At 37.2% G+C, this 22,184-nt stretch overlaps 1 protein-coding gene across 2 annotated transcripts in view; it reads right to left on the reverse strand.

Moving 5' to 3' along the window:
• CDH18 (cadherin 18) overlaps positions 1 to 22,184 on the reverse strand; it is a 360,438-nt gene that overhangs the window by 30,939 nt on the left and 307,315 nt on the right. For both annotated transcript variants that reach the window (XM_075542989.1, XM_075542990.1), the window contains 2 exons: positions 5,769 to 5,890; positions 960 to 1,077 (listed from right to left, as the gene is read on the reverse strand). In XM_075542989.1, coding sequence (XP_075399104.1) covers positions 960 to 1,077; positions 5,769 to 5,890 — 240 coding nt within the window. The remainder of the gene's footprint in view (positions 1 to 959; positions 1,078 to 5,768; positions 5,891 to 22,184) is intronic.

The following is a 22,184-nucleotide window of genomic DNA, read 5'->3' on the forward strand; positions in this document are numbered from 1 at the left end:
GGCAATATGAGTGAGCATTGAGTCAATGGGGGCGAGTGTGTCAGAGCAGTGTCTTAATGCTGTACAATTGTTCCATAGGGTTTCAACACAGCAACAGACAAGCTCATCTGTTTCCCATTACCAGCTGGCAGGTTTCAACTGCCCACCTTGCTGCTAGCATAGCGGTTCTTAAGCCACTGTATAACCAAGGATCCTTGCATAAATATATATGTGTGTTAATGAATAGACACACATAATGCTGCTGCTGTTAGCTTCAGGGGAGTTGGTTATGACTCATAGTGACCCTATGTACAACAGAAAGAAACACTGCCCAGTCTGGTGCTGTCCTCAAAATTGTTCTTATGTTATAATATATAGAACTATCTAACATGGGAGGAAAAATAAAACTTTATGAATTCATAACACACACAATACAGATGGTAAAACAAATGATTCAAAGATTCCCATGATACTCTAAAATTATGCATGTGCATCCATCTATGTTTGGGAAATGCAATAACAAAAGAAAATATGATTTGTGCAGCATATCTCGATAATGCTGTAAATGGAGGCTGGTTTCAAACACTGCATTTCCTCTCTTAACTGTCCCCAGGACATGTTTTAATTTTTCTTAATTCAAATTTTTCCACCTCCTAGCAGTTGCATCAGCTTTCATCAACATGCTTGTCAGCAAAGATTCCTCTTAACATTTGCCCAAGAGCATATTACATGGACATTTCTTTTTAAAGGGATGCTTCTGAATAAATTCAATGAAAGTTATTTGTACATGTGGCTCAATTTTAAATACAAGCTATTCACAGATCATAAGACATTAACATCAAACTGATTTTGAATGCTTACTTGCAACCTCCTGTTCATGAGTATATGAGAATAAATGAAAAACTGCTCAAGCCTATGTTATACAGCAAGTCAAAGAAGAAGCCATATTAAGAAGATAATATGTGTGTATTTATGGTCACCTTCATTGTCCTTCAGAGTGAAGTTGGGGTTTAGAGACAGGCGTTCATCAAGAAAGAAAGTAAACCTTGGTCCATTGGCAAAATCATCTCTATCTGTGGCACTAATGGTGTGAATGACCTAAAATTAAAAAAAAAAACATTAAATAGTAAGTTAAAATTGGTTTCAATTACATTGGCTTATTTCCAATAGCTAAAAGAGAAGCATTGGCATAGGATTATAGCCTTTGTGTTTACATGGAGTGATTGTAAAATCCACTCACGGAAATAATCGTTAACTTACTCTCTTGCATTTGATTTCAGGAAGATCTATTATGGCATGATTTATAATCATTCACAGTTTATTTTCTAGGACGGCACAAACATCTTTTTATGTATCCTTTATCACCCGCAGTACCTTGGGGCCAATTAGTTTTAAGAACACCTGTTTGGGGAGACATGAAGTATCGCTTGCACAAATATAAATATCCCAGTGTTGATGTAGAACAGTCTTTGAGTGCATGTGGGTCTCAGCCAGAAAACGCCACAGCAGTGGAGTCTTGCTCCTTTTGCAATTCCAAGGGACCTCAGAGAGCGTGCCTCAGTCACTGCAGTTTGCAGAAGAATCAGAAGCCCAGAAGTACTGTGATACATTCCCAATCAAAGCGGGGCAGAAGTGAAACCAGGCCACTCCCTGCTGTATTTGATGGCATCCTGAGTGGCTGAGAGCGAGTTTAAAATCTGGGTTATAGCAACAATCAGGAACACATAATTTAGTCAATACAAATAAAATTTCAGGTGGCCAAGAGGCAAACACTAATCACATCAGTTAATTTCATTAATTTGAGGTCAACAATCCATGTTCATTGAAGCAATAGTTAAAACAAAACAAACAACCTACTGCAATGAGCAATTCTGCTGCAAAAGAATTATTTTAAAAGGCTAGCTGTCAAAGATGTGACACTCAGGAATAAAACGGGCAATCTATAGGGTTTTCAATAGCACGCATGCATTAAAACCTGGACAATAAAAAAAGACAAAATGATTAGGTGAGAGAAACCAAGATTCCTTGGTGTCAGTATAACTGGTAAATGCAAGTATTTTTCTATAAGAAAACACCTATTTCTTCTCTGTTTCTAATTTTTCATAAAAACATTTTGGCTAGCAATTGACTGTCAATGAAATGTACATGTCGGCTACCTCTTTTTCAAAATAACAAATATGCACCTGCTCAAAAAGCTTGTCTTCACAACACACCCACTTTCCCATTCTCTGTGGGTTAAACATGTGTCAACAAAGATGAATTACTTTGTCATAGCCATATACAAACAAAACAGCAAACAGAAAAAAAAACACATAACCTTGGGGCCTCAGTTGGGTAAGCTTTGGATTGATAACCACAAGGTCAGTGGCTGAAAACCACCCGCTGCAAAAACAAGAGGAAGATCGGCTATCTGCGCCCTTAAAGATTTACAGCTCCTGGAATAGTGGGTCATGTGCTGGACTGCTAACCAAAAGGTCAGTGAGTGAGTTAGTTTATTGTGCCAACCTGGCCAATAAACACATGTAGGGTTAATTGAAGGGCAGAGGGATAAATGGCTCAGTGAGCCTCCCCTTTCTAATCCTCTGATCCCTTGCTTTGTGATGCTTACACCAGGGTGCAGCAGCCTTAGCAGTTTCCTTGCTTGAGCTTGCAAGGTTGACTTCCTGAGACACATCCCCAAGTAGAAGCAACATTGATCAACTCTGATGCAGTCCTGGGTGCTGGAGCACCCATGTGGAGACCCCTACCAGTGCTGAGATGCTTATACATTCACTGATTCGGCTTTCTTCCTGCAATCAGCATCACATTGCGTCTGTTTTGTGAGGTGGAGGAGGACTTTGTGGACTGGTGTTAGACATATAGGTTAATAGGTTCATGTTGAAGTTGTGGGCTTGGGCAGCACTGAGTTGGGATGTTTTCTTAATGCACACTTAACCTTTATATAAAACTCTATCTTATCCATGAGTTGCTGTGGATTTGTTTCTCTAAAGTACACAGACTAATACAGTCATCAATTGGAAATCCTCAGCCACTCTTCAGCAAAAAAAAAAAAAAAGGCTTTCTACCCAAGTAAAGATTTGCCATCTCAGAAATCCACAATGCTGGTCATGGGGTACTTTGTCCTCCAGGGTCACTATAAGTCAGTTATAAGTTTTTGTTATAGCTGTTTTAATGCTGCAAATGAAGTTAATAGGAATGCCTTGTTTTTCCTGGGCCTTACAACTTGATCCTGTGGATCTATACAGTATCACAACTTTTCTATTCCTCCTTTCAGTGAAAAAGATCGTAATTTTCCTCCTGCAATAAGTTTCTACCTTACACATGTTCCGGCTTTCAAGGATTTTACTATATAAAAATACAAGATGCCTAGAAACAATTTCAATGATCATACAAAGGAAAATGTAGCCCAGCTTGAGAAAAACGGATATATTTCAATAACATATTTTTAAAGTCCTTGTTTAAACCAAGTGGCCTTTTCTAAATCTGTATCAAAATACAATGGAAGTCCCTCCACTGTGCTATAAACATGATTTTTAAGGAAGGACCATAGAATTAAGTGGATGGGTTAATTGACCGATCAGATTGCTCATTATTTGTTTGAGTACAAAATGCCATAATTTCAGAGTGATTTTTTTAGTATATTTGCTACTGAAGCGAGAACAATCTTAGAGTGATTTTTGACCCTCCTCTCAGTAAAAATTTAAATGTATTTTAGAGTGAGAGTTGGAAGTGAATGCTACATTCATATACAAGTATAGTCCTTTGATGGTGTTTGCTGACTTTAGGTACCTCTGAGTCAGTTCTGACTCATCATGAGCCCATGTCAAGAGGACAAACAGAGCACCGTGCTCAGTCTTTCTTAGGGTTGAGACCATTCTTGCGGCCAGTGTGTCAATCCATCTCATTGAAGGTCTTCGTCTTTCTCGCACTCTCAAAATGACTAAGTTTGATGCCCTTTACCAGGGAATGGTCTCTCCTGACAACAAGTCCAAAATATGAGAGATGAAGTCTTACCAAGTGGCTTCCAAGGAGCCTGCTGGCTGTACTTTTAACACAGCTTTATATCCCTTGATGTCATTGGGATATTTAATATACTTTAAATAATTCAAAGCATAATTCAAAGACATCAGTTCTTCTATGGTCTTCTTTGTTCATTACCTAGCTTTTTTGTACATATAAGGCAACTTGCTTCAGGTGACCATGTTCTTCAAAGTCACACCCTTCTTTTCCAAAAGCTTTAACAGAGTCTTTGGCTGGAGATTTTCCAAATTTAATATTCTACTTGATTTCTGAACATCTGTTTACACAAGCAATTATTGTGGATCCAAATAAAATGAAATCCTGGAGAATTTCAATATTTTCTGCATTGACCATGTTGTTTATCACTCACCCTTGTGAGCATTTTGTTTTCTTTATGTTAAAATAGGAAACAATATATACTATAAATTTGGGGAATTTTTATCCACTTAGAAATTGTTTGAAAATTCATCTACGTTTATCATATATAGTAATGATTCATTCATTTTTATTGATAAAAATATTCCATAGTATGGATGTATGGTAGATTATTTAATCCTTCACCCATTAAGTGAGAGCTGGATTGTTTTCCAACTAGAGTTATTGTAAATACATTGATATGAACATTTGCATACAAGGTTTTGTCTGAGCATTCGTCTGAATATCTCTAGGATTAGTACTGGAAAATGCAATTGTTGCATTACATGGTAGCAGCTTGTTGTTTTTAAGGTAAAAAGCTTTATAAGATAGTTTTACTCTTTTATGTTCTTTCCAGCAATATTAAGAATGATTCATTTTCTCTGTTTTTCCCAAGTTATGCATGTCACTGTTTTAACTATTATTTTAGCTCTCATAATAGCTGGTGGTGTGATGGGCATGCACCAGGCTGTCGACTTTAGTCAGCAGTGTGAAACTATCAGCCACTCAGTGGGAGAAAGACAAGGTTCTCTACTTCCATAAAGACTTAAAGTCTTGGAAACTCACAGAGAGAGGTGGTTCTACCCTGACCTATAGGGTCGCTGTGAGTCGACATCAACTAGAGAGTCGTGAGTTTGGTTGTGGAAACAACTGTGTGATGAACCTCTTTACAATTTTAATTAGACTTTCCCCAATGGCTCATGATATTGAGCACTGATTCAGAGGCCACATTGCTTTAGCTGTTGAATTTGTGTAAACTGATCGACAGTGTGTGAGGCAGCTGCACAATGCCCTATCAGTCTTGCTTCCGGTGCCTCATCCACTCTGGTCTCCCTTCAAATGTGTTCATTGCTTCATTGGTTGCCATCTCTCAGGCTCTATGCTCACCTTGCCCATCCTTTAAACACCTTCTTACTCTGGGGAAGTGCTAACCACCTTTCAGTACTCAATATTACTCAATAGTCACTCAAAAGCATTCTTTCTGATCCTCTAAAATAGAGCAAGTTAGGTCCCTCTCTCCAATTTTGTAGTTTCATTTGGACAGAAAATATGCCGCTTCCTCGCCACATTAAGCAGAGCAGTACACAGAGAATCCAATGTAACTTTGCTGGAATGAGGGCACACGGCCACGGATGAGTTGATTTGCTGAGTTGCATTGAACAGCCAGGGAATTTGTTTCCTTTGATTCTCAAAGAAACCAAATGTACTTGCATATTAGACTAACCGTTTCTAAAATTATTTCACTCAGTACAAAAATAGCTCGCCAGGTTTTGTGTTTTATAGCTCAACACAATAGAAATGAAGCTGCTCAGTTTTCTTCCATTTAAATGCTAAGAATGAAACAATTAACTTACCTGGCCGGGCTTAGAATTTTCACAGACAACAATATCATATTCCCTGGCAAGTTCGGGTGGATTGTCATTGACATCCAGAACTCTAATACCCACTGTGACATGGCTCAGCAAACCAGGATTGTCTGCAAAACACACAGGGATGTATTTAATATTTCCATGCACACTTCAGAGCATTGGTTTAAAACAAATCTCCTTAACACTGTAGCTTGTCACCAGATCCATATGCTGCAGCAAAACTGTTGGCAAAAGACAACTTTATGAAGGCGCTCTTGCTGGAACTCATTAATTTACAGAAAAATGAAAAATGAGCACCAAGGCATGACATGAATGCTAAAATGATATTTTGTCGTATCAGGGAAATTACATGTTATTCAGGAACTGGAGTGGGAGAAAGTTGTCAGAATTCATAGTATGCTGTCAGAGTTTAAGGGATGAACAATTGGTTTCATCATTAGTATCAAAAAAAAGCACAGCAGTTGGTAACAAAAAAATCATATTATCTTTAAAAAGATTTTAGGCTTTATGTATAAACTTGGAGGAAATATAAAGTAAAGTTCTTGACACAAAGTACTTTTTCCTCTTCATAGAGAAATATATACCATGGGTGATTTAAGCCTTTTCTTTTTGTAAAAACAGAAAGCATAATTTAAATTGGGATATAGCATTCATTTATTTCTATGAGTGATATCACTTTATAGCTCTGGATGAAACCAAAAATGGCCAGTTCAATACTTTAAAATATGTCTTATATCCTGCCTTCTCATGTTCAATACCTTTACTAATTCTGAAATGCAAAGAAAAGAAATATCTGGTACATATTTTACATATAAAAATTATAGCTGCTGAATTCATAATGAAAACCCAAATCTCTTTATTGCTATGATTCTGCCACCTTCTGTAAACCATTTAAAAATAAAATACACAACAGGTTATATATTAGACTAGTACAAAGAAATAAAATGTAAACAAATTTATCAAAGTACAGGAGAATGCCAAAAACTAATTGTTTTGAGACAAAGGGCATATAAAATTAAATAATGAGGACATTAAAATACAAAGACATAGAGAGATTAAATTGCTTTCATTAGCAACTCTACAAATAGAAATATGAGTTGAATTATACAAATGAAGGAAAATGAATTTTAGGAAAACCAAAATGTATATTTCTCAAAGAGAAAAAAAACAACAGTCAGTTTGAAATATAAAGATATAAAGAAGCAGGCAATTTCAACCAGATAACACATGTCTAGGAAACAAAGGAAAGGGCATATGCTCCGCCACTAGTGTTTCTTGGCTAATATAATTGGAATAATTATATCTCACTCTGTCCTAGGAAGTGTTTCATGCCAAGAGCCTAAACAAAAAAACAGCAAGTATGTAAAAAATGCATCCAGTTGTACTCACTTTATTTCCAATCTAATTAATTTTAAGTAATCTTAGTTAAAATTAACCAAATAATTATTTTTTCTCTCACGTTAAAGGAAAAAAAGCAAAAAGGAAGAGAAAGACGCAAGGGAGAGACATGAACCCTGAGTGATAACCTGAGGGTCCGTGTATCGAAGAAGGAGAGAAAAGGACAGTGCATTATTTTCACCATTGTAGGAAAGCTGTTCAATGATGCTCAATGTTTATAAGTGTTGTTTAAAAGCTGCCTTGAAAAGTGTAAACATAAACGTACACTCCTGGTTGAATCAAAGTACATAGAAACAAAAACAGATAAAACCTCCCCACAGCAAAACAGAATGAAAAAGCCTAGAGGAAACATTATTTTAGCGGTGACAGTAACAAGAATTAACATATAAATATAAGGAATGAAGGTATAATCTAACAAAGTGTTGCATAATTGTACATGGAGATCGCTCTGTTGAAATACATTCAAGAACATCTAAATAAAGGGCTAAAGATTCAATTAATCCAACTGCGGCTACCTTCCTCAAATGGTGCACCTGTTCCATGCATTCTAATGCAAAGCCAGTGGAAAGTTTCATGGAAATGAACAGCTGACTCAAGTTTATATGCGTTGTAGTTGGAGTCCATTCTGCCTGATACACTTGAGTCCATCAGATTATGACTTTGCTACATACATGGTCAATGGCAGACTTCTTCCAAAATGCTCTTGGAAGTGGGGGGTAGCTGGGGTGGTGTAGGGTGGGGGAAGATATAGAAAATCCAAGCCTATAAAGACTTGTATTCTAAGACGTTTATGAAAAAGAAGAATTAAGTCACTGTGTTTTACCCACTTTCGATATTTATTCTCTGCTATTAGAACTTGAGACACATTGTTAGTGACACAAAGAGTGACAAAGAAAGGGCAAACAGCACAACGAGAGCCTCGCCTTATCCAGGAACTGTACACATCATAAGAGCCCCATAGAGGAGATACCGGTAAATCTAAGACTATGGCAGGAGAATGAATACCCACATTAAAACACAGCTACAAAATTTGGACCTAATTTTACACTTTTCAGGGGAAAAAATAAATGATGAAAGACAAAAATGTGTATAGGTAGAATTATAAACATAAAAAACACTATCGATATGCAGTGCACAAACTGAAATAATATAAAAGATTTCCAGCCATATAGAGAGTTAATCATAAAGGAAGTATTAATCTATGTCATTACACTGAAATATTTGATCAATAAAGATTTGAAAATACATATTAAAAGATTAAAGAAGATTAAAAAGAATAAAAAAAGATTAAATAAAAGATTAATAATAGACACCAATCAGGTGATCATATTTGTCTCAAGTATAACACGTGGCAATGGCACAGAACCGGAAGATGTTTCTCTCTGTTGTCAACATTGTCCTGTTGAGTTGGAACCAACTTAATGGTACCTGACCATCTGAAGGAACACTCATGAACACATTCACCACTGGCACAATTAATAAGTAGGAATGTAATGATATTCAAAACTAACAGAAAGGATATAATAATAATAATACATTTCATAGTAAAACAGACAAAATTAATTACCATAGATACTTGAATATAAGCTGACACGAGTAAAAGCCGAGGTACCTAATTATTACCTGGGAAACCAGAAACACTGATTGACTCAAGTAGAAGCCAAGGATGGAAAATGCAGAAGCTATTGGTGAGTTTCAAATGAGTCACAAATTGAGAAGTGGGATATATTGAAGATAAAATACCTGTATAAATCAAAAGAATTCACCAAGAGAGTTAAAAGAGCACCCACTGACTGGGAAAAATCTTTAGCAATGACACACCAGACAAAGACCTTATTCCTAAAATCTACAATACCCTGCTAGCTTCCAAAACGAAAAAAATAAACAAAAAACTAACTGCCCACTGAGGACTTGGACAAAGGACATGAACAGAAGGTCACAGGGGCAGAAATTCGAATGGCCAATAAACATATGAGGAAGTGTTCCTAATCATTAGCCATAAGAGAAACGCAAATTAAAATAACAGAGATACTTAACACCCTCAAAGAAAGCCCAATTCAAAAAATCAGACAGCAACAAATGTTCGAAGGGCTGTAGTGAGATAGGAACTCACATATACTGCTGGTGGACCTGTAGGTATGTACAGCCACTATGGAAATAGATTTGATGATATATAAAACAAATGGAAATTGAGTTACCATATGACCCAGCAATCCCCCTACTGGGCATATACTCAGAAACAAACCACAACCAGTCATCTGTGCTCCAATGTCCATCGCGGCACAGTTCATAATTGCAAGGAGTTGGAAACAACCCAAATTTCCAACAACAGACTAATGGATTAAAAAACTGTGGGACATACATACAATGGAGTACTATGCATCCTTCAAAAGCAGTGATGAATGCTTGAAGCACATCGCCACATGGGAAGAACTGGAGGAAATTATGCTAAGTGAAGTAAGGCAAGTACAAAAGACAAGTGCAATAGGAGTCCTCTGAGGTAAGCTTAAAATTGCAAAAGAGACATGGAGAAAAAGCTACTGTATACATACATTCCTGAGGTGAGGTCAAAGTAGTATGGCAGAGCCCAGACCAAATCCAGGGGTACATATGTTAACCAACTGAAAATGAGGGGAGGAAAAAAAGACATGGGTAGCAGGGAAACAGGGCACAAATCCACCCAAGGGGAGGGTATTGCTTATATTTCTATACGGTAAGAGAGACTAGACTTCACCCGGTGCTCCAAGATGTGAATGCAACATACTGGCATGAAGCAGGGAACCAACAGAGCTGTCTGAGGGGACAGCCCCAATCCCAGCCTGGTGGACAGTACCTCTTCCCTTCACAAGATTTCCCTTCAGAGGACAGCAGTGAAGGTACAGCTCAGGGAGAGGACCATGTCTGACAGAGCACACAGGAGCAAATGAAGGGAGAACAAGAGAGAGTGGAGCACAGCCTGACCCAACAAGCCCTGAGGATGATATTCAGGCTGAGAGCAGCAGCTCCACTAAGAGACAGGGCATCCCTCGCTGGTCCATAGCACTGAGGGGACATTACTGGAGACACAGTGCTGGAATTGCACCTATCTGACCCCACCACACTGAAGTGAAACACTAAGGGTATGAAACAGAATAACAAGGGGAACAGAGCAATGAAGTCCCCAGGGAATACCAACATAGACTCTGGGGCCAAGGCATGCCCTGACATCAGACTTGACTGGAAAACACTCCTAAAGATCAGCAAACAAACCTTGAACTCTTTACAGGATTTTTCTTTGTCATTGGTTTTTTGTTGTTGTTGTTTTGTTTTCTTTTATTTTCTTTTGTTCTGTCTTGTTTTTTGTGCGTATTATTATCTCTGCAGGTCTATCTGTATAAAATAGAATGGATGAACAATATGGAGGAGAAAACAACAGGACTTACTGTTCAGGAGGACATGGGAGAGAGTGAGGTGGGGGAAAGAAAGCGTGTGTTAACAAAATCAATGACAAGGGAACAATAAGTATCCAAAAGCAATGGTGAGAAGTGTGTAGGAGGCCTTATAGGTCTTGATCAAGTGCAATGAAACTGAGGAATTACTGAAACCCGGATGAAGGCTGAACATGATCGTGGGACAAGAGGAAAGTCAAAGGAAATAGAGGAAAGGATTAGGAGGCAAAGGGCATTTATAGAGGTCTAAATACAGCCATGCACATATGTAAATATATTTATATACGACAATGAGGAAATAGAACTATGTGCATATATTTATAGGTTTAGTATTAAGGTAGCAGAAGGACATTGTGCCTCCACTCAAGTACTCCCTATTTGCAAGAGCACTTTGTTCAATTACACTAGGATTCCATGATGCTCACCTTCCTGACACGATTGCTGGAGGCAAAGTGGGTGCATAATCAAATGTGGTGAAGAAAGCGGATGGTTCCCGGCTATCCAAAGATATAGTGTCTGGGGCCTTAAAGGCTTGAAGATAAGCATGTAGCCATCTAGCTGAGAAACATGAAAGCCCACATGGACGAAGCACATCAGCCTGTGTGATCACAAGGTGTCGATAGGGTCAGATATCAGGCATCAAAGAACAAAAAAGCATATCATTGTGAAGGAGGGGCAGTATGGAGTGGAGACCCAAAGCCAATCTGTAGGCAATTGAACATCCCCTTACAGAAGGGTCGTGGAGAGGAGATGAGCCCGTGAGGGTACAGTATAGCACCAATGAAACATACAACTTTCCTCTAGTTCTTTCATGCTCCCCCCCCACTATCATGATCCCAATTCTACCTTACACATCTGGCTAGACCAGAGGATGTACACTGGTACAGATAAGAGATGGAAACACAGGGATTCCAGGACAGATAAACCCCTCAGGACCAATAATGAGAAGAGCGATAGGAGGAGGGGAAGGGGAAAGTGGGGGAGAAAGGGAAAATGGATTACAATGATCTATCTATAACTCCCTCCCTGGGGGATGGACAGCAGAAAAGTGGATGAAGGGAGACATCAGACAGTGTAAGACATGAAAAAATAATAATAATTTATAAATTATCAAGGAGGAGGTTGAGAAGGAGGGGAGGGGTAGGAGAGGGAAAAATGAGGACCTGATACCAAAGGCTCAAGCAGAAAGAAAATGTTTTGGGAATGATGATGACAACAGGTGTACAAATGTGCTTGATGCAATGGATGCTTATAAGAATTGTACGAGCCCCTAATAAATGTATGGCTTGTGATAAGAATTGAATGAGCCCCCAATAAAATGATTTTTTAAAGAAAGATCACATCAACCACATGTAATTTTGATCACTTATATTAAAGAAATGTGCCCCTCGTCTTTAAGTATTTTGACTTTCAAAATCACAAAGCAGTTAGAACTCTTACTACATCTATATAGAGTTTCTTTGGTGTATAAAATCTGAAAAATGGCCACAGTTACTTAAAGTGAGTTTCTGTTCTCTGGAGGACAATATGTTTCTTCTATTACCAATCTTTTAACAATCCACTCTATGTCTTTAACATCATGGTTGAAAATGATATCAAAGTTGGGAGCTTCAACTGTTTAAACTGTGTATTTAAGCTTAGGAATGAACAATATCTTAGATCTGGAAATCAGAACTTTAAAGTAAAAAATACCCCACAGCTATGTAAAATTAATTACAAATGGATATTTCAGTGTTTGGTATAAACTATAGAAATGTAAAAATATAGGTTTTTTTATCCCTGTGGAAATGAATGAGTTGACACATTCAATTATGAGGGAATTGAACAAAGGCAATATTTGATTAGTAAATGTTTCATAATAATTCACAGTGTTAACATGTATTTTCCCTCCTGATCTAATTGTGCAAAAATTTTTGTGATTGCCTTTAAGGTTCCTCTTTATAAAGAATCAAAAATGCAATTTATGATCAGTTACTGTGCTGTCTTTCAAACATGTATATATATTTAAATTACTTAGAACCATGCTAATAGAATGGATTCTAATTTTACATTCTTTTTTCTTTCTGTGTTAGCAATGAAATCATAATAAAAGTTTTCTTATCAGGTACAATTTGGATCAGGAAGTGGTTTTCCTAAGTAAAGCAAACTAGCATGAAGTATCATTTATGAAATATACTAATATATATTTTAAATATTTGTATAATACATAAAAGATTAGACTACATAAAGTATGTATATATTAGAATTCTGGCTATGGGGATGAAAGCTTGTCTCTCAGAATGGTGTTTTTTGTGACTTCAGGGTAATATCACCATGAAGTCCACATTTATTTACTTCAAGTAAAGGAAGATCATAAACAGGCTTGAACCTCGTCTAAGTGCAGCAACATTTTATACTTTTATGAAAATCCTAAAATGTTATAGTTATTCCATGTATTTCCTGCACTACAGTATATATTTAGCAAACCATGAAGTCTTAAGATATCCTTCAACATATACTATGCAAGAGGTACTAGTGTGATCACAATGGAATTGAGAGTTTACCAGGTACCCAGACTGAAGAACATAGGATTTAGCATAAGACATAGAAAGTCCGTATTAATTAACAGAGACCTTAAAAAGATACACCTTAATCATTTTACTATGGGTGGGGTCTTACTATTTTGCATAACTATTGCACATGTATATTAACAAAGCATAAAATTGCACATTAAAAGTGCTGACTCCATGGGGATGCCTGATAAGTTGTTCAGGTCATTGATGGCAAAAAATATTATCTGATATGTAAAGCCCCATTAATTCTCCATAAAACCTTTTTCAAAAGTACTAATTTGATTTTTCATATAGATACTAAAAACAAACCAAACTTACTGCTATTGAGTAGGGTTTGACTGGGAAAATAGGAATAACAAGAACAAAATCAGAAAGCTTGGAAAAATGTTCTTCTGAGTATAAAATGTTGATATTACTAAATAAAAATTATTGATCAAGTTTTAATTATGTACAAGTATTCCATAGACTGAAAGTCTGGTGGCTCAATATTAGAAATTAGTAAATATAATCATTTATCAATACATGCACATACACATGCATACAAACATAATTATGTCAAGATGTGCAAGAAAATCCTTAATGACATATAGCCATCTATTACTAAAAAGACAAATAAATGAAGAACAATACTCTGAAACCCGTGAACAACATTCCTGAATGTGAAAAAGTGCATGCAATAAGAACCCACCACTATCGTCATTCTCATAAATTAAAGATTGATTTATTTATTTCCTGAGTTGAAAATAAGGTGGGGATCTATCCTCTCAGCACTCTGAACATTGTCTTGAAAGGTGTAATTCATTTGATTAGATGGAAAAAGAAATAAAATCATGCTAACTTTTAAATAATAATCAATCTTTGGCTACAGACAGCATCCTAATCTATGAGGAAGATCCCAAAGCACCTACAAATGCCATTCAAATTAAATATAATAGTTTAAAACGGTGAGATAGTTATTAAAAATTCAATCATTAAACAAAATACCCACTAAGAATTAAATATTTAGAGAAAGTCTTCACCACGTATGATCGCAAATATAGGAGATTTAAGATAAACAAAACATTAAGGTAACATGGAACAAAAAAATCACATCACCCTTGCAAGAAAAGCTAAAAGGAGTCCATTAGACAGAAAACCGCCAATGTCCACCACAGTCTGAGAACAAGACTGATGACCTGTCACCTAGGAACCAAGCCAGTAAAAAGAATTCTTAAAATTAAGATAAGCTTACAAGACTGAAAATAGAAAATCAGGGGTATCAATCAGTGACAATTGTGTTACGATGTCATTTCTTACCAAATTGAAATACAGATTTAACAAAATCTCAATAAAAATTGACCTGACATCAGTCAAAAACTTAAAAAGTGTCCTTCATTCTTACATGGAAAAATGAAGCAAGCATTTTTGTAAAACAACATTGTTTGATGGCTCATACTATGTGACCTTAAGTGTGTGTGTGTATTTTAATCAGTGAAACACTATTCTGTGAAACAATCATGATATTGTTAAATAATGGTACTGGGACAATTCAAAACTTACATACAAAGAAAAGTAAACATCACCCTTACCTTGCGCCATGTAAAAATATAATTAAATTATACTACAGTGTAAAACAAAGCTCAAACTTTAACTGTATAACTATATAATTAAAATAGGGCAGAATTATATTACTTTGAGTCTAGTAAAGATTTCCTATAAAAGCCATTAAAATCAAGCTTGTTAAGAACGCTTTAATTTCTATGGATATATTATTTAAAAAGAACAAGTGATGACAAATGTGTGGAAATATTTGTAAAATCATGTATTTCATTAATTGTGTACCCATGTAATAGTAAAACTTCAAAAGTAAATTATAAAAATTCCAGGCATTTTGTTTATACGCGCAATATTCAGCAGAAATTGACCATAGCAAATCTACAGATGTTAAAGAAGCCTATGAAATACTCTCATCGGTTGTATGGTTTCATGCAAAGAAAACCAGAAGTGACTGTCAGTTACTAGAATGAGGGGAAATAATGACGACTTTAGGATACTGAGACCAAGAACATCAGGGAGCAATGCAAACTCATATTGGCCCTTTGCAAAAAAAAAAAAAAAATTGGCAAATTTTCAAAAAGTTTGTTAATGACCTGACACCTTACATTCAACACTTTAAGGTGAATAATGCTACAACACGAGTCCCCATGAAATCTGGGTAAACTTATTTACGGCGGCATTATTTAGAATCACCAACGAGAAGAAACAAGGCAAAGTTCCCTCAACGGGTTAATAAACAAATTGTGGTGCTGCGGTAATCACACCACTTCAACTGTCAACTTGCTAAATGAGGATGAAGGGGTGGGGTCTAGTGTGTCAACAGGTCACACCTGGTGATCCTTCCTCTTGGGCCTGGCCTTCTAATGAGCACTCTGAGCCTTCTGGGACTATCTTCCTCCCAGGGGACGGCACCCACTCTCTCTGCTTCACATTCTGTGGACAAGCCACAGGGAGCCTCACTGATGGCAGGCAGAGCCCTGGAGGTGTGTCCACTGCCACTGGATCTGCAGGACTCTCCACCCACTGGCCAGTGATCTCCCTTCATTCGGCCTCATTGCGTGTGTGCAGCATGAGGCTGAAGAGGAATTCAAGGGCTAATATCGAACTTATGGACTTGATTTGGACTGGGCTAAGATGTTTTATTGATGCATAATTACGTCTTGACCGAAAGTTCTCTCTTACATATATATGAGATTCTCTGGATTTGTTTCTGTTGTCCACCTGTACTAACACAGGTGCATGCATCAGAGTAAATGTTGAACATATTAATACAACAATGAACGTATAAAATACATAAAGGACATGCTAAAAAGTGTAGAAAAATCAAACCAAATCCACGGCCCTCAAGTCCATTCTGACTGTGAGTAAAGCCACATTGAGTTTCTAAGACTGTCAATCTTTACCGGAGCTGAGAGCCTCCCTATCCCCGGCATTAGAGGCTGCTGGGCTTGAAAGGAAAGCCTTGTAATTAATAGGCCAACTTAATACTTTAAAAAGTTTTATCTGTTTATTATTTTTTTTAATTAAGGGGAATAGACAAAAATGTGGGTAGCCCTGCTTGACAGTCTGCATTGGAAAGTGGATGATGACAGCTATCGTTAGGTTAAAATCTACCACCTTATCATTTCATCTCCCTTTTGACTCATTTTAAAGTTTGTTCTAGTTTTTAATATTTGATGCTTTCTTTTCAAGTGAGCTTTTTCTGTTTTATTTTGTTATTTTGATTAGCTGTTTTGACTCTGCTTTTCGTTTCTGTATGGCTTTGTGTATGTGAAATCTAGGATGGATGAATGCAGGTACTGCGACTGAATTAATGGTTCACTTGAGGGTGTTGGAAGGAAGTGGGGAACCCATGATAAGAAGTACAAGGAAAAATGTTCTAAAATTGATTATGGTTATGATTGGACAACACCTCTTGAAATAATCGAACTATTGACATGTTTGGATTCTGTCTCAATATAACTGTTTATAAAAAAAATCTAGAATCTACAATTACAACAAAGCTAAAACAAAACAAAACAAAACACAAGTCTCAGAACTCTTTTTGAAGTCCTGTGGTGCTTATATCTTTCATAATGTCTGGGAGCAGGGGAACTAGCCACCATCAGAAGGTTTGCACAGCCCTAGTTGGAGGAAAGGGTGTCAATTACAATGGAGTTTTCTGGGTTGCTGGCATTAGCCAATGCCATGTTTGTACTATGTCATTCCTCTTGAATCTGTCATTCATAACACATTCAATAATAGGACGACCTGATTTTAAATGGCCAATACCAGTACATTTCTGCTCACGAATGCCTGAAATATCGATCTTTATAAGTTCCATTTCATTTTTGATAACTTCTAATTTTCCTAGTCATAATTGACATATTAAAAATTCAAATTATTAACAGATGTTGACAGCTGTTTTTTCTCATTTTGAGTCCTGCCCATAAGCAAATAAGCATCACAAGACTTTCTTCCACAGGGTCGAATACACCCACATAATTAGGATAGAATCTATTTGAGAAGGTAACTCTTTCTCTGTTATATTTTTGAGGGTTTTCCACTGCAGGGATTAACATGCCAACTCTGTATCTGACCATGTCTAGCTACTATGTATTAGGTTTCCAGTATCTGACAACGTTTCAATGTTATCCATAAGATTTTCAGTAGCTAAATCCTCTGCAGTTGACAGCCAATTCCTTCTTTGAAGTCTTTTCTGAGTCTGGAAGCTCTGCTGAAACCTGTTCACTTTGGGTGATCCTGTTGGTGTGTGAAAATACCAAAGAAGCTGGATTATGTGAAGAAGAATCCTGTAACAGATGGAGGAAGGCTTACTAAAAACCTGTCATAAGCAGATGACACAGCCTTGCTTGCTGAAACTTAGAGGAGCTTGATGCTCTTGCCGATGAAAATCAGGGTTTGCAGTCTCTAATGTGGAAAACAATCCCATATGGATTCCGATACAGTATAAATGTAAGAAGACCAAAAAGCACACAACTGGACCTATAGGTAACATTATGATAACGGAGAAAAAAAGTGCAGTTATCAAGGATTCCATCTATCTTTATACCACAAGCAATGCTTATGTAAGCTGTAGTTGAAAAGTCAAAGGGCACATTCCATTGGGTGAATCTTCTCCAAAAGATCGAAGCCTTTCCTTTGGTGATGGTTCCTGCGCTCCAATGTATTCCCTGCCATGAAGAAACCATCATCGGGGTAGAAAGATAGCTATGTGTTTTCTTGATACAGAGTAGCTTTGGCCTCATTATCTCACTTCTAGTGCATTGGTTCACCTGCCTAATGGGAGTACCTCCCTTTTTTCCTCCAACAGTTTTATTGGACATAATTTACATATCATACAAAGAAACAGTTCATTCGTCCACACATATCTAGGGGAATTGTTTAATCACCACCACATCCAGCCTAGAGCGATCCTTCTACCCAGGGGTGACTCACACACCAGAGCAGTTCTATCACAATCCGCTCAGTGTCGCCCCCATCGCCACCTTCATTATTTGCTACCAAACTCCCCTTGTCCTCCCTAGCACACACCCCTCCCTTACAGTCCCTCTGATACTGGGCAACTGGCCAAGTATGGAGTTCTATTCAGCGTAACCAAGATTACAATGGTCTCTTTTTGTCTTTGCCACAAATCCTTAGGTAGACTAGTAAAGCTGCCAGAATCATCAACTTATAAATGCAGTTACACAGAACAGCAGGCTTTTCGCAAGTTATTACATTAAGATTAAGAAAATAACTATTGGGACAAGTATCAACTACATTTCTGAAACACAATATGCTAGAAAAGTACTTAGATGACTTTGCTGATGTTGAGGTTATGGCTTACAAGCAATTATACAAGAAAAGGTTTCCACCTATATTTAACAGACACTTAAGCAGCATAATCAGTGCAGAAATGTTCCCTTTTCTATGTTCAGGCTCCCAACATGGCTATAAAATCATAACTAGTAGTTACTCTTTATATACACCTGTTTATGGTTAGGATTCAATTATATTTTAGTCATGCTGATCGAAAGAGTCTTTAAGTTCATTTATTAGCATCTATATATTGCATTATTTTATTATTTACTATATTGGTTTACTTGGTAGATATGTATCAACTCAATTCCCCTAAGAACCACTTTTGAATAGTGTATATATTTTCCCTGGTGTCTATGTTTATAAAACATGGTTTTGGAGGCAAATGAACAAATAGTCTCTGGTAGTGGCTGAAAGAATCACGTTTCTCATTGTATCAGGAGCACTCAGAGCTTCGTTGGTCAGCAGTTTGAAACCACCAGCTGGGTCACAGGAGCAAAACAAGATTTTCTACTTCCAGAAAGAGTTAGTCCCTGAAGCCCAACTTTGTCCTTTTGGGTTGGCATGAGTGGGAATTGACTAGATGGCATGAATACTTTTATATACATGTAAGTGTGTGTACAAACATATGTCTGCATATTAAAATATAAGATGCACATATCATAAGTATATATGTGCATATGTATGTATATGTAAATATGTGTACACATGTTTGTATATGTATGTGTGCAGATCTATATAGAGAAATATGTATACAAATATATATAATATGAATGTGTATATATACACATGTGTATTGTATAAAATACATGTTCTTAGATGTAAGTGTGTATATGTTTATATTCATATTTACATACATGTATACATACTCTTAAAGGAATTTACACTTGATTCATGTATTATTTCACTGAAATGATGAATAGGAAGCCATCTAAAATGTAATCTATGATAGACACACCTCTGAAGCTGAAAGTGAAGTTGCCTACAAAGGTGTTTTCACTGTGTTTCATTTTCTTTGATAAAAAAATAGCAGTTTATGGTGATGTGTAACTTCCATCCTCATATCAGGACCACATTTTCAGGAAGAAATATGCAATATTCCCTGAAAATATCTTCAATCACACTTAGATACATAAATCTACTCAATCAATTGTCTTTCAACTGTTTTTCATTGAGCCTTGATTATTTGCCAGGTGTGATATCCCCTCACTTCTCTGAGAACATGCAATTGCGCTCCTTGTCTAGTCGTTCCAATAACGAAACTTAGCCCAAATATCCCAAATTTACCGAGTCATGGATTCCTTATAAGAGTCATTTAAAAATAATTAGTAAATGCTGCATGGTTTTGATTAGAATATTGTGTTGAAAAAATAATTTAACAAGAAGCCACTTGAGCTGATTTTGCAGATGTAAAATGCAGGTAGGCAGTGAACACCTGATTTAGACCAATGATTGCTCAGTAACACAGAAAATCATCAGAGCACGAATTACAGTGAGAACACCAACGGGAATTGCTATACTGAAAAAAGAGACCTAATAGCAAGTGTTTGAAGTTATGTAGAGAAACTGGAACAGTTATGTACTGCTTTGGGGGATTAAAATTTGTCAACTTACAATTCCTTCATAGAGTTTCCATACATCCAGTATATGTTCATACAAAAAATATGTTCATTTAAGTTCACAGTAGCATTACTTACAACGAGCAATAAAAGAAAATAACTCAAATGTCTATCAGATGATGAGCAATGAATAATTGTAGTATATTTATGCAAAGGTATATTTTCAACAATAAAACTAAGTTACCTGTAGGCAACTAGACATCCCCTTATGGAAGGGTACGGGGTGGAGATGAGCCAGTCAGGGTGCTGTATAGCATTGATGAAACATGCAGCTTTCCTCTAGTTCCTAAATGCTTCCTCCTCCTATCATGACCCCAATTCTACCTCACAAATCCTGCTAGACCAGAGGATGTACACTGTATAGATAGCAACTGGAAACACAGGGAAGACAGGACAGATGACCCCTTCAGGACCAGTGGTGAGAGTGGTGATACTGGGAGGGTGGAGGATGGGTGTTGTGGAAAGGGGGAACCGATTACAGGGATCTACGTATAACCTCCTCCCTGGGGGACATACAACAGAGAAGTGGGTGAAGGGAGACATCACACAGTGTAATATATGACAAAGCAATAATTTATAAATTATTAAGTGTTAATGAGGGAGGGGGAAATGGAGAGGGAAGGGAAAATGAGGAGCTGATGCTAGGGGCTTAAGAGGAGAGCAAATGTTTTGAGAATCATGAGGGAAATGAATGCACGAATGTGCTTTACACAATTGATGTTTGTATGGATTGTGATAATCATTGGGTGATCACCTTCTTCACATAAACGCTGAAGACGAATGTGTGCATAAATAAGTGTGGTGAAGAAGGCTGATAGTGCCGGCTATTGAGAGATACAGCATCTGGGGACTTAAAGGCTTGAAAGTAAACATGCCACCATCTAGCCCAGAAGCAACAAAGCTCACATGGAAGCAGCACATTAACATGTGTGATCATGAAGAGCCGATGGGACTAGGTTTCAATCAACAAAGGCGGGGGAAAATATCACATCACCGTGAATGAGGGGAGTGCATGATGGGGACCCAATGCCCATCTGTAGACAGCTGGACATCCCTTGCAGAGGAGTAGTGGGAAGGAAATGAGTCACTCAGGGTTCAGTGTAGCAACAATGAAACTCAAAACCTTCCTTTAGTTCTTGAATGCTTCCTACCCCCCAATTATCATGATCCCAATTCTGCCTTGCGGACCTGGTTAGACCAGAGGTTGCACAGCGGTGCAGTAGGGATCTGGAAACACAGGGAATCTAAGACGGATGAACCCCTCAGGACCAGCAGTGAGAGTGACGACACCAGGAGGGAAGGGGGTGTAGAAAGGGAGAACTGATCTCAGGGATCTATGTGTAACTTCCTCTCGGGGGTATGGGCAACAGGAAGGTGAATGAGGGGAGACGCTGGGCAGTGTAAGATCAGATAAAATAATAATTTATAAACTATTAAGGGTTCATACGGGAGGGGGGAGTGGGGAAGGAGGGAAATAAAAGGAAAATGAGCTGATTCCAGGAACCCAAGTGGAAGGGGAATTTTGAGAATGATGAGGGCAACGAATGTATAAGGGTGATTTACTCAATTGATGTATGTATGGATTGTGATGAGTTGTATGAGCCCAATAAAATGATTTATTAAAAAAGAGTTGGAGGAGCCCCCAATAAAATGATTAAAATATATATTAAGTGCTGATAGATGCTATGACATAGATGAATTTTGGAAATATTATGCTAAGGGAAAGAAGCTAGTCATAAAGGATCTCATGATGTATGATTTCATTTATATTTAATATCTGGAGTCAACACATTCATAGTGACAGAAAAATTAGTAACTGCCTAGGGCTGAGGTGATGATAGAAGGTTAGAGGTAATGATTACAAGTTTTGGGCATTCTGAAAGTCCTTTTTTGGGGTAATTATAATGTTTCAAATATGAAAATGGTGATAAACATCCTACTCTGAAGAAATGCTATCTGATTGCACACTTCAAATGAATAAAGTGTATTATTAGTGAATTTTATGTCAATAAATCTGTAGTTTGTTGGGGCTTTTTCCTTTTTATTTCCTAAACCCTCTTGATAAAA

This window comes from Tenrec ecaudatus, chromosome 2, assembly GCF_050624435.1.
Source record: "Tenrec ecaudatus isolate mTenEca1 chromosome 2, mTenEca1.hap1, whole genome shotgun sequence".
Taxonomy (NCBI): domain Eukaryota; kingdom Metazoa; phylum Chordata; class Mammalia; order Afrosoricida; family Tenrecidae; genus Tenrec; species Tenrec ecaudatus.